The sequence below is a fragment of the Peromyscus leucopus genome, chromosome 8b, assembly GCF_004664715.2.
Source record: "Peromyscus leucopus breed LL Stock chromosome 8b, UCI_PerLeu_2.1, whole genome shotgun sequence".
In the NCBI taxonomy this organism is placed as follows: domain Eukaryota; kingdom Metazoa; phylum Chordata; class Mammalia; order Rodentia; family Cricetidae; genus Peromyscus; species Peromyscus leucopus.
In genome coordinates, this window is record NC_051086.1 from 88,995,491 (window position 1) to 89,009,743 (window position 14,253).

At 46.2% G+C, this 14,253-nt stretch overlaps 1 protein-coding gene across 1 annotated transcript in view; it reads left to right on the forward strand.

The window, feature by feature from the left end:
- The window catches only part of LOC119086141 (leucine-rich repeat-containing protein 37A2-like), a 71,110-nt gene extending 59,741 nt beyond the window's left edge, over window positions 1–11,369 (forward strand). The window contains exons 12-17 of the mRNA XM_037200786.1: window positions 1,518–3,262; window positions 4,240–4,344; window positions 9,996–10,045; window positions 10,906–10,939; window positions 11,016–11,161; window positions 11,240–11,369. Coding sequence (XP_037056681.1) covers window positions 1,518–3,262; window positions 4,240–4,344; window positions 9,996–10,045; window positions 10,906–10,939; window positions 11,016–11,161; window positions 11,240–11,333 — 2,174 coding nt within the window. The 3' untranslated portion in view covers window positions 11,334–11,369. The remainder of the gene's footprint in view (window positions 1–1,517; window positions 3,263–4,239; window positions 4,345–9,995; window positions 10,046–10,905; window positions 10,940–11,015; window positions 11,162–11,239) is intronic.
- Window positions 11,370–14,253: the final 2,884 nt, after the last annotated feature.

The window sequence follows — 14,253 nt, forward strand, 5'->3', positions numbered from 1 at the left end:
CCTGTCTCAAAAAAACCAAAGAAATATATACATATAAAGTTGTTCCATACACAAAAAGAGCAAGAGATGGACTGGAACAGGACGGGTGACATAAATGTTCACGTTCTGGCAACTATATACACTGTGCTCCGTACCTTGCTTCAGTGGTCACTTATCATAAATGGCACTACATGATCTCAAGCACCCCTGACCTCTAGGGAAGGTATATGTGGTGGTAATCTAATTGCACTGAAATATTATTTTGATTGTATGTTAATAAATAAAGTTGTCCGGGGGTCAGAGCTATTAGAGCCATAGCAAGAGTGTGGCGGTGGTGGCACACGCCTTTAATCCCATAGATCTCTGTGTGTTCAGGGATATAGCCAGCATTGGAGACATATGCCTTTAAGACCTAGGAGGCTGTACATTCAGACAGTGACGAGGCAGTCATGTGTTTGGGTTTACAACCAATGAGAAGGCAGAACAACATACTATAAAAAAAGAACAGACAGGAAGTAGGTCTTTTTCGCGATGCTGGGACAGCAGGAGGAAGGGTGAGATTTTAGCTCTGAGCTCTGACCTCTCGGCTTTCTCTTTTACATTGTTTCTGTGTTTCTTATTTAATAAGACGGTTGGTTACATCGACAGGTATAGATTTTTTTTTTTTTTTTTTTTTTTTTTTTTTTTTTTTTTTGGTTTTCTTATGCACTTTCTTAACACTGTGATGCCCTTTGGTTTAGAATCCAAGAGCTTCTCATTCTAGAAACAGTGAGTGCTGCCTGCCTCTCCTAATAGAACATGCTTAGATTGGCCAGCTCTGTATTTGTGCTCAGCCTCAAGTTTTTCTAGCCACAGGTCACTTGTGTGATTTTAATGAGTTGTTTGTTGTTTGTTAGTTTTTTAAGGAAGGGTCTCATTATGTAGGCTTGGCTGGCCTAGGACTCCCTGAGTGTTCCAGGCTGGCCTAGGGCTCCCTGAGTGTTCCAGGCTGGCCTAGGACTCCCTGAGTGTTCCAGGCTGGCCTTGAACTCATACAAACCTGCCTGTCTCTGACTCTGGATTTTTTTTTTTTTTTTTTTTTTTTTTTTTGGCCAGGATCATAGGTATACGCCACCATGTCTGGTGTCATATGATTTTTAAAGTGTTTTTCTAAGTGGAGTGTGGTGGCACATGGTGGTAATGCCACCTACTCAGGAGGCTGAGACAAAAGGAGCCCATTCCAAGGCCACATAGGCATCTTAGTGAGACCCTGTATTCCAACTGCGAGCTTTTCCTGAGGACTGAACGTGGGCAGCTCTCCATAGGCGCCCTGTGTGTATGCTGTAGAATGTTCCAAGCAGCTGCTTGGCTGGTCCTGTCCCCTCTGGTTGTCATTGCCATTTCATAGGTTTAAATTTGGGTTTATTTTTCTCTCCACTCATGGGTACTCCATCCAGCATTTGCTGACCCCTAATTTATTTGGTTGCGTTAAATGGCTGTGGACTGGGGAAGGGCTGCCAGTGTCCTCTGACCCAAAGCAATCTCTTCGTCTCTGACAGTGGAGGCCTCTATAGGGAACCCAGAAGGACCGTTCATGAAGGTGTTGCAGTCCCGGAAAGAGAACACCAGCACCGAGCTTGCTGTTGAACCCGAAAGCAGCGCTTTAGAAAAAGATGCTCTTAGCTCTTCAGGCTTCATGAATGAACAGCTGGACTTTAACGATGAAAGTGATGTTATTAGTGCCCTAAATTACATACTGCCATATTTCTCAGAGGGAAATCTGGAAGATGTAGTGTCAACGTTGTTACCATTCATTAAAGTGCTGTTTTCTAATATACAAAGTACAGATAATTCACTGGAACCCTACAAAAATGATTCGAGGAGTCTTGCTCTTAACCCTGTACCAAAGGCAAGTAAGATGGCTTACAAAAATAAACTGAATAAGCTTTATTTTCTAGAGAATTTGTTAGATGCAGAAATCGATGAGGTTAGAAAGAAAGAGAAAACCGCCATGCTTATGCAGCAGTCTAGCCGCTTGGGTTCCAAATTTAAACGACGGATATTTGAAAAGAGATGGGAACCTGCCCAGGCAGAGGAAAGCAGTCTTGCAGAGATTGAGAAGGCAGAGAAAAGGCTCCACAGGATGAACAGAGTGCTCCAGGGGACAGGAAGCATACAGAAAAGGCATTTCAAGGACGTGAGTGCCAAGAGCCTGTGGAGCAAGCAGAGTGACCACACACCTGTGGAGAACATCGCCAAAGACGGGCAGCTCAGGAGCCCACCCACAACAGAGCTGCAGCAGCTCCATCTGGGGCAGAAGCCCAGGAAGTCAGGGGGAAATTCCTTCCACTCAGAGCCCTTGCTCCCAAAGGAACACAGGGAGGCAGTGTCTTCTCCCACAGAACAATCGCTGGTGGACGAGGCTCCCACTACAAAGTCTCTACCTGAGTTCATAGACAGACGAAAAGACTTGTCTTACACCATTTATGTTTTAGAAAGTGCAAATGCCAATGTGAAAAGAACGAAGGGGTCTAATCCTAATTTACAGTCTGAAGAGAGACATCGAAACCTTAGGAAGAAAAAGTCTCATTTCCAGTTGATTGCAAAGAAGCCAGCATCCTCTGCAGTGAGGAGCCTGGTAAATTCCCCTGCGGGAAGGGTCTTTTCATCTTTAGGAGACCTGAGTTATGCAGGAAAGCCTTTTTCAGAATTATATGCTGCTTCAGAACCTTCTACAGAAAAACCACCTGAAGAAAATCATACTACAACAGTTAATACAGTTAATACTGGAGGAAACAGCCTCAAACCAAACACCACTACTGTGCCTGAAGGAGCTGCATCAGAGACTACAACCCCTGAGAATCCGGCTACAGAGTCCAATGTGACTACATCCGATTTAATTACAACTGTTAAGCAAACCAGTGAGCCACCGTTAGACTTCATCTTGGGGGCTCACTCACATGTCCATTTCAAAGAAAATGAGTACCCATTGGTGATGTCACCAGGTGATCAGTTTGAATCTCATCTAAACAAGCAGCTGCGGCCCCTTATCCCCAACAATAACGTGAGGAGGCTTATTTCTCATGTTATCAGGACTTTGAAGATGGACTGCACTGACTCCCACGTGCAACTGTCCTGTGCCAAGCTCATCTCCAGAACAGGGCTCCTGATGAAGCTTCTCAGTGAGCAACAAGAATTCAAGTTGTCCAGGACTGACTGGGATACAGAGCAGTGGAAAACCGAAAACTACATCAATGAGAGCACAGAAGCCCAAGGTGAACAGAAGGGTCTGGAACCAAGTCAGGTGAGGATAGTGCTGGAATGTGGGGCCCCTGACTTCTCAGTCATTCAAGCAGAAAGACCAGGGGCTCCCACTCCAGATCTTGTATTGGCCACACACTAGAGACAGTGATTTCTGCTGTGCTTCGGTGTGTATTTTGCTGAGTTGTTTTGTTTTGTTTTTGAGACAGGGTCTCCCTATGTAGCCCTGAATTCCTGGGATTCCCATGCAAACCAGGCTGGCCTGGAACCACAGAGATCCACTGCCTCTGCTTCACAGTGCTGGGATTAAATGTGTTTTGCTACCACACCTAGCTTCCACTGTTTCTAAATTTAGAGACTGAAGCAGACCTAAAACACAGAATATAATGAAGTATACAATAATAAAGCATGGAATACATTAGATCCAGTATGATCTCTTATAAATCTGAAAGCTACTCACCTAGAAGTTTTTTTTGTTTGTTTGTTTGTTTGTTTGTTTTTTTGTTTTTGAGACAGGGTTTCTCTGTGTAGCTTTGCGCCTTTCCTGGAACTCACTCTGTAGCCCAGGCTGGCCTCGAACTCACAGAAATCCACCTGCCTCTGCCTCCTGAGTGCTGGGATTAAAGGTGTGTGCCACCACCACCCGGCTTAGAAGAATGTTTTTAGGTTTGTTTGTTTGTTTGTTTTCTATCATTTTGTTGTTCAGTGTAGATCAAACCCAGCGCCTAGTACAAGCTAAGCAAGGGTTCGAGCACAGAGGTACATGCCCAGACCTTGGTTCTTTGTCAGGACCTCACTGTACAGTCAGTCCAAAGTGGCCTGCTCACCCTGTGGCTGAAGCTGGAACCAATCTCCTATGAGTCCTCCTAGCTTACTTCCCAATTGCTAGATGATCTACGTGCTACCATGCACAGCTCAAGAATGAATTTTGAGCAATTAGCCTTCACCTTCTCTCGTTCTTTTTATTTTATCACTTGACAACAGAAATGACTATTTATTCATTTATCTTGTACTTTTTAGCTCACAAAAGCAGTTCCAGGATATGGCTACAACAACAAAGTCATCTTGGCAATATCTGTAACTGTAGTCGTGACAGTTTTGATTATCATTTTCTGTCTCATTGAGGTAAGGACAACAGTACAGTCATGTGTCCAGAATGTACCCTGTCTGTGTAATAGATTTAGAACCTGCGAACTGAAAACCTGAGCCATTACCCTCTGTCTACAAGTGATGTCCCTGTGTGTTCACGGGTATTCTGTCTGCAGCAGGGCTCCTCAGTGTCAGGTCGTTATGTAACATTCTGATTTGGTGTCAGAGGGGTGGTTGGTGTGAGACACCATGGGAGCAATGGAGAGTTCTCTGCCGGTGAGGATGGTGGAACTGTGAGTGTAGAAGGCAGAGGATGTCCTCTGGCCACTGGAGAGACAGCATCTCCACTCCTACTGTGGCTGTGACCTCCCGGGAAATCTCGGTGAAGTCCTCCATTGCTCTCTAGTTGTGTTTACACTTCACCCTGTCCTTGCATTTATTCAAAAATGTTTACGTGTTTGGATATTTTATCTGCATGCATGTCTATGCACCACTGTTGTGTGATATATTTTTCCTGGAGAGACCACACATACACATATACATTACTTACCTTGAAAGAGAGTCCATGACGGACCAAAGTAAAAATTGCACCAATTTGGTGAACCAGTGGGTTATTTTATTAGGGTTACTAACAGGAGCATGGGTGAGGAGTTACTTAAAAGGAGCAAGGCGAACTCAAAGAGCTGCATCACCAGGATCCTATTCCAACGTGGGTAACAACTCCCCAAATCCAGAAATCCTGGGGCTCTCTACACCTGCAGAGCTCGTTGCAGTCTGAGTACAGTGCCACCACTGTCACAGTCAAATGTCTCTGTCAGCAGTTTGCGGCTCAGTCTCCAAGGCCAGCCACTGTATCCTCTTTTGTTCTGTTGGGCAGGGGCTCTCGATACTCTTCCATGACTGTGTTTTCAGACTTGCCAGCTTCTGTTCACCTCCCATTTCCTGCTTGAGGCTGGTAAGCCTTCCCCTTCCCTCCTAGAAGAAATGTCCAATCCAGAGGAGTATACCATAGAATAACTACCAGAAGAGGTGGTGGGATCCCCTGGAACAAGTTACAGGTGCTGGTGAGCCACTGTGTAGGTGCTGGCAATCCAGTCCAGGTCCTCTGCAAGAGCAGCCAGCGCTCTTAACCGCTGAGCAACGTTCCAGCCCTCTACTTGTGTTGTCATTGTTTCTTCTGCCCATTTAGAAGGCATCTGTGAGGACTGAAAGTACACAGCATTTCTCCTGTAGTAGACAGTCACGGTGTTCAGTGAAAGACAGACATTAAGTCAATTACCGGATGAGGAATAATAAAAATCCAATACGTATTTAAAGTAGCATACAGAACCAGGCTTGGTAGCATACTCCCATAATTCTAGTACTTTAGAGACAGAGGCAGGAAGATTGGGAGTTCATAGCCACCCTCAACTACATGGTGAGTTGAAGCCAGCATGGGATACATTAAACATTGTCTAAAAAGTCCAAAGATACTAAAAAATTAAGTATCATATAGAGAAAAGCAATGGACAGACCAGTTATTATTAACATTTGTGTCTATAGGCAAGGATGTTAGCGATTAATTTTAGGTCTTGTGCAAGCTAAGTAGGTGCTCTGCCACTGGGCTACCTGCCCAGAAACAGAGTTCTGAAATGTCACCCTTTAATCCTCTGGTCACTGGGGGGACAGGAATAAGTGGTACTAGAGCAGCCATTTAACTACTTAGTGGACAGCTACTAAAAGCTACTTTTCACCTTAAAGAAACAGCTGCTGCCGGGCAGCACTCGGGAGGCAGAGGCAGGCGGATCTCTGTGAGTTCGAGGCCAGCCTGGTCTACAGAGCAAAATCCAGGACAGGCACCAAAACTACACAGAGAAACCCTGTCTCAAAAAACCAAAAAAAAAAAAGAAAGAAAAAAAAGAAAAGTAAGCAAGCAAGCAAGAAAGAGAAACATCTATCAATAAATGTAAGGGGAAAACATAATAGAGAAAATAGTAGTTCTAAAAATAAATGTGTGGAGGTACAGAGCTGTCTAGTCCCAGCTGCAGAGGCAGAAGCCTTGGGTGGGTCTGCACACTGTCTGTGGCATCCTTAGTGTCAGCACTGTGCCTACCGAGCACAGGACAGAGTTCTCCATTCACTGTCTGATGGGATCACAGACTCCTTCAGGAAAGGTAGAGCTTATCAAGCCTCTCCTAGGATGAAAGAGCCAACTTAAGGCCCAGTGGCCAAACCAAGAGTACAGTGCCCTGTTCCCTGATCCTGAAGCCTGCACCTGACCCTTCACACACACACCACTGGTCGGTTTTACCTCCTTAGAGACCAACAGGAAGTATTGGGAGTGTGGGGGTAAAATGAAACCACCCAAAGCATTGATACATTGCATGGAAAGACCACCCAGTGGAGAAGGAAAGTGTCTAGAGAAAGCCACAATCATCTACCAGCCTGTGCCCCCTTCTGTATGAGTTATGCTCTCATTATAGAGGCTTTGCCACCTCAGGGAATCCAGGCACGTTCTGGTACTGCTTTCTAGCACTTTCCTAGCACTATTTTGTCATTTGTACATGTTCCCCCAACCCCAGAAGAGAAGGAGCTTGAGACAGGGTCTCCTATAGCCAGAATGCCCTGGAATTCACTATGTACCTGAGGCTGGCCTTCAACACCTGATCTTCCTGCCTCAGAATCAGAGACATGTGCCACCATATCCAGCACCTCAGCAGATATATACATATTACCCACTATATATAAATAACATTCACATATATATACATATATATATATCCATTATATATGTGTGTGTATGAGATAGCGTGTGTGTGTGTGTGTGTGTGTGTGTGTGTGTGTGTGTGTGTACACTGGGTATTTTGCCTGTATGCATGTCTGTGCAGCATATTTGTGCCTGGTGCCTATGGAAGCCAAAAGAGTATTGGATCCTCTAAAACTGAAGTTACAGTTATGAGCCACCATGTGGGCCCTGGGAATTGAACCTAGGTCTTTGAGCCTTTAGACTGCTAAGCGGTGTGGCTTGGCCCTCCACCTCTGTTTTGGTAATTGGCTCCCTCTTGCAGGCGGCTGCCAGGAGACGCTTTTCTGCACAGCAGCCAGTGTGACAGATTGTGGGAACCTGCCATGTGGCTTAGCTCATAGTGCACTGACTGCTCAAGCTCACAGGCTGTGGTCAGGAGACACGTCCCTGTACCATAGGCCAGTATGAGAGACATGAGACTAGGAAGCTGCTCCTGGCTCTGTTTCTGTGTGTCTAGAACCCTTTTCCAAGCTCTCTCAGGTTTTTTTTTTTTTTTTTTTTTTTTTTTTTTTGGTTTTTCGAGACAGGGTTTCTCTGTGTAGCTTTGCGCCTTTCCTGGAGCTCACTTGGTAGCCCAGGCTGGCCTCGAACTCACAGTGATCCGCCTGGCTCTGCCTCCCGAGTGCTGGGATTAAAGGCGTGCGCCACCAACGCCCGGCTGCTCTCTCAGGTTTTATGGATGTAGTTGCACAAAGTTTGGGTACCATTTGTTGGCGGATATTTCTTTCCCACCCACCAGTTCCCCCAAATAACCAACACGGAAACTTACTATTAATTACAAATGCTCAGTCAATAGCTCAGGCTTCTTACTAGCTAACTCTTGCATTTAAATTAACCCATATTTCTTATCTATGCTCTGCCACATGGCTGGGTACCTTTTCTCAGCACTGCATGCCCATCTTGCTTCTCTCTGCACCTGCTGGTGACTCCTCTGACTCCACCCTTCTCCTTTCCACATTCTCACTTTGGCTCTCCCACCTAACTTTATTCTGTTCATCTATTAGCCACTCAGCTTCTTTATTAATCACAGCAACACATATTCACACAGTGTATAGGAATATTCCACAGGACTTCTGGAAGGGAAGTCAGTGCTTCTTAGTGCTGAGCCATCTCTCCAGCCTCTCTTATTTATATATATTTTTAACCCATCTAGAATTTATTTCATTTTTGAGGGGTATGGCTGAGTCAGGGAATATCCCTCCATGACAAGAATATCTAGATTTGAAATAATTTTTATTGAATGATTGGCTCTTTCATCACTGGTCTAAGATACATCTCTGTCTGGACATTTATTGATCCTGCTGTTGTTCCTGTGCCAGGACAAGAATCACACTGCTAATCAGAGTTGCTTTGTTCAGTAACTGAACCCCCCCCCATTACTGAATAACTCCTGTTGCTTTGGTAGGGCAAGCTCCTGGTCTCTGATCTGTTTTTCCATGCATTGTGCAACTATTTTGAAAGTTTCCCTACCAAGTGTCAGCTGGTCTTATTTTGTTGAAAGAAAGAAAGAGAGAGAGGGAGGGAGGGAGGGAGGAAGGAAGGGGGAGGAAGGGAGGGACGGAGGGGGAAGGGAGGGACAGAGGGGGGAAGGAAGGGAGAGACAGAGGGGGGAGGGAGGGAGGGAGAAAGGGAGGGGGGAGGAAGGGAGGGAGGGGGGAGGAAGGGAGGGAGGGGGAGGGAGGAAATGTTGAGACTGGAGAGATACTCAGAGGTTGAAGCACTTTCCACACAAACATGAAGATCAGACTTTAGAGTTAAAATTCTCAGGACCTAGGGAAATTCCAGCCAGGCGTGGTGGTGTTGCAGCCACCTGTAATTCCCACTCCCAAAGGCATGTATAGGATTGCCCAAGAGCAAGCTGTGCAGTGAGGCTAGTCATGTCAGTGAGCCCTGGATTTGATTAGCCCTGAATCGGGGAATGAAAGGCAAGAGCTAGCTGATGTCCGACGTCAGCCTCCAGCCTCCATAAGCATTCACACACATGCACACATGCACATTCACTACACATAAGCACACGGCACACACATGAGCACACACACGGAAGTAGGAAAGACGAGATTTAACAGAAAGCATGGCATTTACAGTTGTCCTTCATTTGACAGTTAATTCCTTTCTTCACCTTCACTGCCGCCGCCTCCTCTTGCTCCTCCTTCCTCTTCTCTTGGGGACTAAACCCGGGCCTGCCTCTGAGCGTTCACTGTTGTTTCAGTTTGGTTTTTGTTTTCAGACAGAAACTCACTCTGTGGCCTAGGCTGGCTTGTCATTTCTCATAATGTTCTCCAGAAGAATTACCGGGTTTTCATCAAAGAATTTACTCACTCTAAGTTACATTTATTCTGAGACACTGTCCACCTCATTGCCATCATAAACGGCATCTTGCAGTTTCTACTTTGTCTTGAAGGTACATGAGAATCCACTGGGCTCGGGACCCTTATCTCTTCTAGTTTGTGACTAGCCAACAGTATTGAATCCTCTTACTCTAATGAGATGTTGATTGTCTTGAACTTTTTGGTTGTTTATTGTTTCAGATACTAACAGTAATAGTTTGGTTCCTTTCTCCCCAATATTTTTTGGGGGAAATGTTTATTTTCCTTATTACATTTCAGGACCTCACCAAAAGACATGTGCTTTGTAGCTGTGGTAAAAGGTGTTCTGCTCTTGCTCTTCTGGTAGATACTTTGGTGAAGTTAAAGATATTTGACTTTTAGGAGTTTTTATTAGGACTTGTTGAGTTTCATGTAAAACAGTCAATACACTGTACTTTGTGCCAGCTACATGGGAGCCCCTAAGTGAGGGATTAGGAAAGAATAGCAGGGTACATGTTAACCAAGTAAAAGGAATGGCTAGAAATTGGAGACAGCAGTCACTGTGATAATCATGATTGTATTTTCTTCCAAAACAGGTTTATTCTCACAGAGCAACAAGAGAGGGAGATGAAGAAAAGTCCACAAGGTAAATACAAGATTAGCAATCATTCAAGGAGAACCTAAGAGCTAGCAGGGAGCGGAGCCTCGTTGGGGAACCTCAGGAAGAACATGGTTTCCCCTAATGTCTTGCCTGGCTCACCAAAGAGGCAGATATAACCAGGCCTAGCAAGGAGGGTGCCAAGTACCACCATTTCTTTAGGGAAAGAAGGTTAGGCTGTGCCTGTTCTGCTGTTGGTAGCATCGGGAACTCACTATGTAGCCAAGGCTGGCCTCAAAGTCTTGTTTCAGCCTCCCAAGGACTGGAATCATAGGTATGATCCATCATGCCCAACTAGCCATGACTTTTAAACTGTTCTCATGACCCACTCATCAGAGGCAGTCTGCAGGGTGAAATTCTGTGAGTCTGTCAGCTGTGCTGTGGACTTGGGCATTGCACTTGGAGGATAAAGCAGCTAGGCAAGCAGGAGCAGCCCCTCCCTCACCTCAGCAAGTCTGCATGGGAGAGTTGGTCTGAAGGGCACTGATGGGAGAGGCTCTGGAGAGCAAAAAGCTCCTGCCCAGGGTGGCTTCTTTAAAGTGATAAGTTTGTTGAAAAGGATAAGTGGGGTAAATGTCATGCTGGTGCCTTGGCTATGCTCCAGGACAAGCCACATACAAAGATCTCCCCAGAGGCATTGTGGGGCCCTTAGAACAGACTTGGAAAGTTCCTAGAAGCCAGACATGCATGCATTTGTTCTCAAGTCCCAATGCTGGGGTGATTTTTGTTATTGGGAGAGCCAAGATATCCCCCAGACACACCACACACACACACACACACACACACACACACACACACACACAAATGACAGAATCACTAACTGCCTTCTGCATGTGTTTTCTTCCAAGGGGTAAGAAATCCTACAAGGACAGTGAGAGTCAGGTAAGCCTGAGACTCGGTGCTGTGGCTGGAGAAGGCAGGGGTTAGCAGAACTAATGTCTCCCCTTCTGTTTCCTAGGAAGGATTTTTCTGGCTAAGGTGGCCACTATGGCTTAGGGATATGTATAGGCCGCTGCATGACACACGCAAGAAAAACATGGCTCAGGATCTACAGGACAAGGAGTCCTCTGGAGAGGAGGAGATTTTCAATAAGAATGTACCAAGGTAAGTGTTAGCACAAATGAGGAGCTGTGGGCAGGTTGCTGGTTTCAGAGTGTGAAAGCCTTGGCCTTGTTCTTGCAGGAAGGGCAGGGAAGAAGTGGTGGTGGTTCAGACCCGAGTGTCGACCACCAATGCAGAAGAGAGCGAAGCAGCCGACGCTGACACCACAGAGTGAGCTGCTACCCTTTATTAATAAATTATTTTTTGTAGATTCGTGAGTGTCAAAGGCCTTTGTACTCAAGTAAATGAAAACTGATGCACAGTGAGTGAGAGTGTGGGCCAACAAGACAGCTCATCATTGCGAGCAGTGGCCATGTTTGAGCCAGAATCCAAGTTTAAGAAAAGGCTGCGTGGGGTGGCAAGCATCTGTAACCGAAGCACTCCTGTGGCAACATAGGAGGTGAAGACAGGAGAGTCACTTAGAAACCCACAGGCCAGCTAGCCTAGAGAACCCAGCAAAAAAACAGATAAGAGAGACCCTGCCTCAACAGTGCTAGGCCAAAACCAGCTCCCAAATATTGTCCTATTGTCCTGAGTTCCACATGATTGTCATGGCATGCATGAACCCACGCCCCACCCCCTTTCTCTCTCTCTCCTCTCTATCTCTCTTTCTCTCTCTCTCTCTCTCTCTCTCTCTCTCTCTCACACACACACACACACACACACACACACACACACACACACACAAACACACACACATAAAACTTTTAAAATTGAGAATGTGCCTACTGATCACAGAAATGCTGCCATTCTGCTGCTAAGAAGCCTGGTCCCAGTCAGGGATGGTCAGCAGCCTTGGTCCCCAGAGGAGCAGTGTGCCTGGGGAACCACTGGCCTGTGTGGCTGGCGATGGCTCCAAGCGGAGCGAGTGGCTCTCTAGCCCTCACCCGGCCGCTCAGTTAGCCGACTGTGAAGGAGGCGCCTCCCGAAAGCTCCTTCTGAGCACGGATATCGGATATCCGGTGTTTCTCTGTGTGTCGACGTCAGTGAGAAACTTAAAGGACAAGAATGCGGAGCGTGAAGACTCGGGAAGCAGTGGAGGTCACACCCACCGCTGCCCCTTAGGAACGGTGTATAGACTCAGTGCCAAGGCCTGGGCTGTGACAGCCTATGCCATTTAAGCCAACAGTCCACCACGGCAGCATTGGTTACATTGTCTTCTGCTAGGTGTGGTTGGACAGGCCTGTAATCTCAGTACTTGGGAGATCCAGGCAGGATGATTCCTGCAACTTCAAGGTCAGTCTGGGCTACATAGTGAGGTCCAGGCCTCTTTGCACTACATAGTGACACCCTGATAAAATAAAATTTAAAAAAAACCCACAGGACTTGGAATGTAAGCAGAATGCAGCCTGCTCAAATACCCTAGACCACACATCATAATAACCTATTAGACCTTTGCAGCCTAAGGCCTCTCAACACCTTGCCCTGCTACAGAGAATAGGGATATGGAGACACACAAACCTTGCTGTGGACAAAAGCCAGCATCCATATGGAAGGTGATGGCCACTCTTCCCATGGACCAGCGGTGGGCAGGCACAGTACTGGGCACTTTAGTTACAATGTTATCACAGGGACAGAAACCCCTAAGCCAACTCCAATGCTATACTTAAGGGGCAGAGGTATTGACCTTGATAATAGTGTTAGAAACAGAAAGCAGTTGACAGGAAAGTAGGGCTGGAGGAGCCTCTACTCCTGGACTTCTCAAAGCCTGGGCTGGTCTTTCCACACAGCTGTTCAACAGCACATTGCTCATTTCTCAAAACAAGATTTGAGATATGTTATTCTCCACCCCAGAACTCCCAAAGCAAGCACCTTCTGGATCCTTTTGGTTTTTATTATTTATATTGGTTTTTAGAGACAGGGTCCCACTCTGTAGCTCTTACTGTCCTGGATCTCACTCTGTAGACCAGGCTGGCCTCAAATTCACAGAGATCCTCCTGCCTCTGCTTCCCGAGTGCTGGGATTGAAGGTGTGTGTGACTGTGCCAGGCTTCCATATCCTTTAGCAGATGAGAGAAACAGTGTTAGAAGTCAAGAGCTGCAGGCTCTTGCTTGATCACCTATTCCCATTTCTTAGGTGTCCACGTCCCTCTTATCATCCCTCCCTCCTCCTCTGGCCCTCACATTGTCGGTTCTCCTGGGAAGGAAATGTCGATGCACCTGGCCCTCTGGGCCATCAGAAGCATCACTCGTAAGGCCCCAAGTGAAGTGGGAAGAATGAAAGGCAGGGAGAACAGAGCAGCCCTCAGACAAGAGGAGCTCAGGCCTTCTGTGTTTAAGAATTTATGGTTATCTAGAAATTGCCATCGTTCAGATAAAGAGTGTTACTAGAGTTGTTAGGGTCTAAGCCTATGTCCTAGAAACTCAATACAAGCTAGGCTCAGAAGGCAGATAGAGGAAACAGTCATGAAAAGAAGAGAAAGATTTATTCAATGTGGCCACACTGGGAAGTGGAACTCCAGGTCCAGTGATCCTTCTCGAGTTTATCTTTTCTGTCCTGGCGTAAAGTTTAGGTTCAAATAGAGGGCAAGAAGTATGCATTACTAAGCAGCCCTGTTCACAGTATGGCTCCGCCCACCGTCTTATCGCTATTCCATCTCTCTGGCTGACACCAGGCTTCAACTTTGTCCTTTTCCCATCACTAGATTCTGGGGAAATTTCAATTTCTTGGAAATCACTATTTCAATAATGTCCTAGTTAGTGTTACTATTGCTGTGATAAACACCATGACCAAAAGTTAGTTGGGGAAAAGGTGTTTATTTGGCGTAAGCTTCCACATCAGTGTTCATCACTGAAGAAAGTCAGGACCAGAACTCAAGCAGGGCAAGAATCTGGAGGCAAAAGCTGATGCAGAGGCCACGGAGGAGTGTGCTTATTGGCTTACTCCCCATAGCTTGCTCAGCCTGCTTTCTTGTAGAACCCAGGCCCACCAACCCTGGGATAGCACCACCCACAATGAGTTGGGCCCTCTCCCGTCAATCACTAAGAAAATGGCCTACAGGTTTGCCTATAACCCGGTTTTATGGAGGCATTTTCCCAGTCGAGCCTCCCTCCTCTCTGATGACTCGAGCTTGTGTCAGGTTGACATAAAACTAG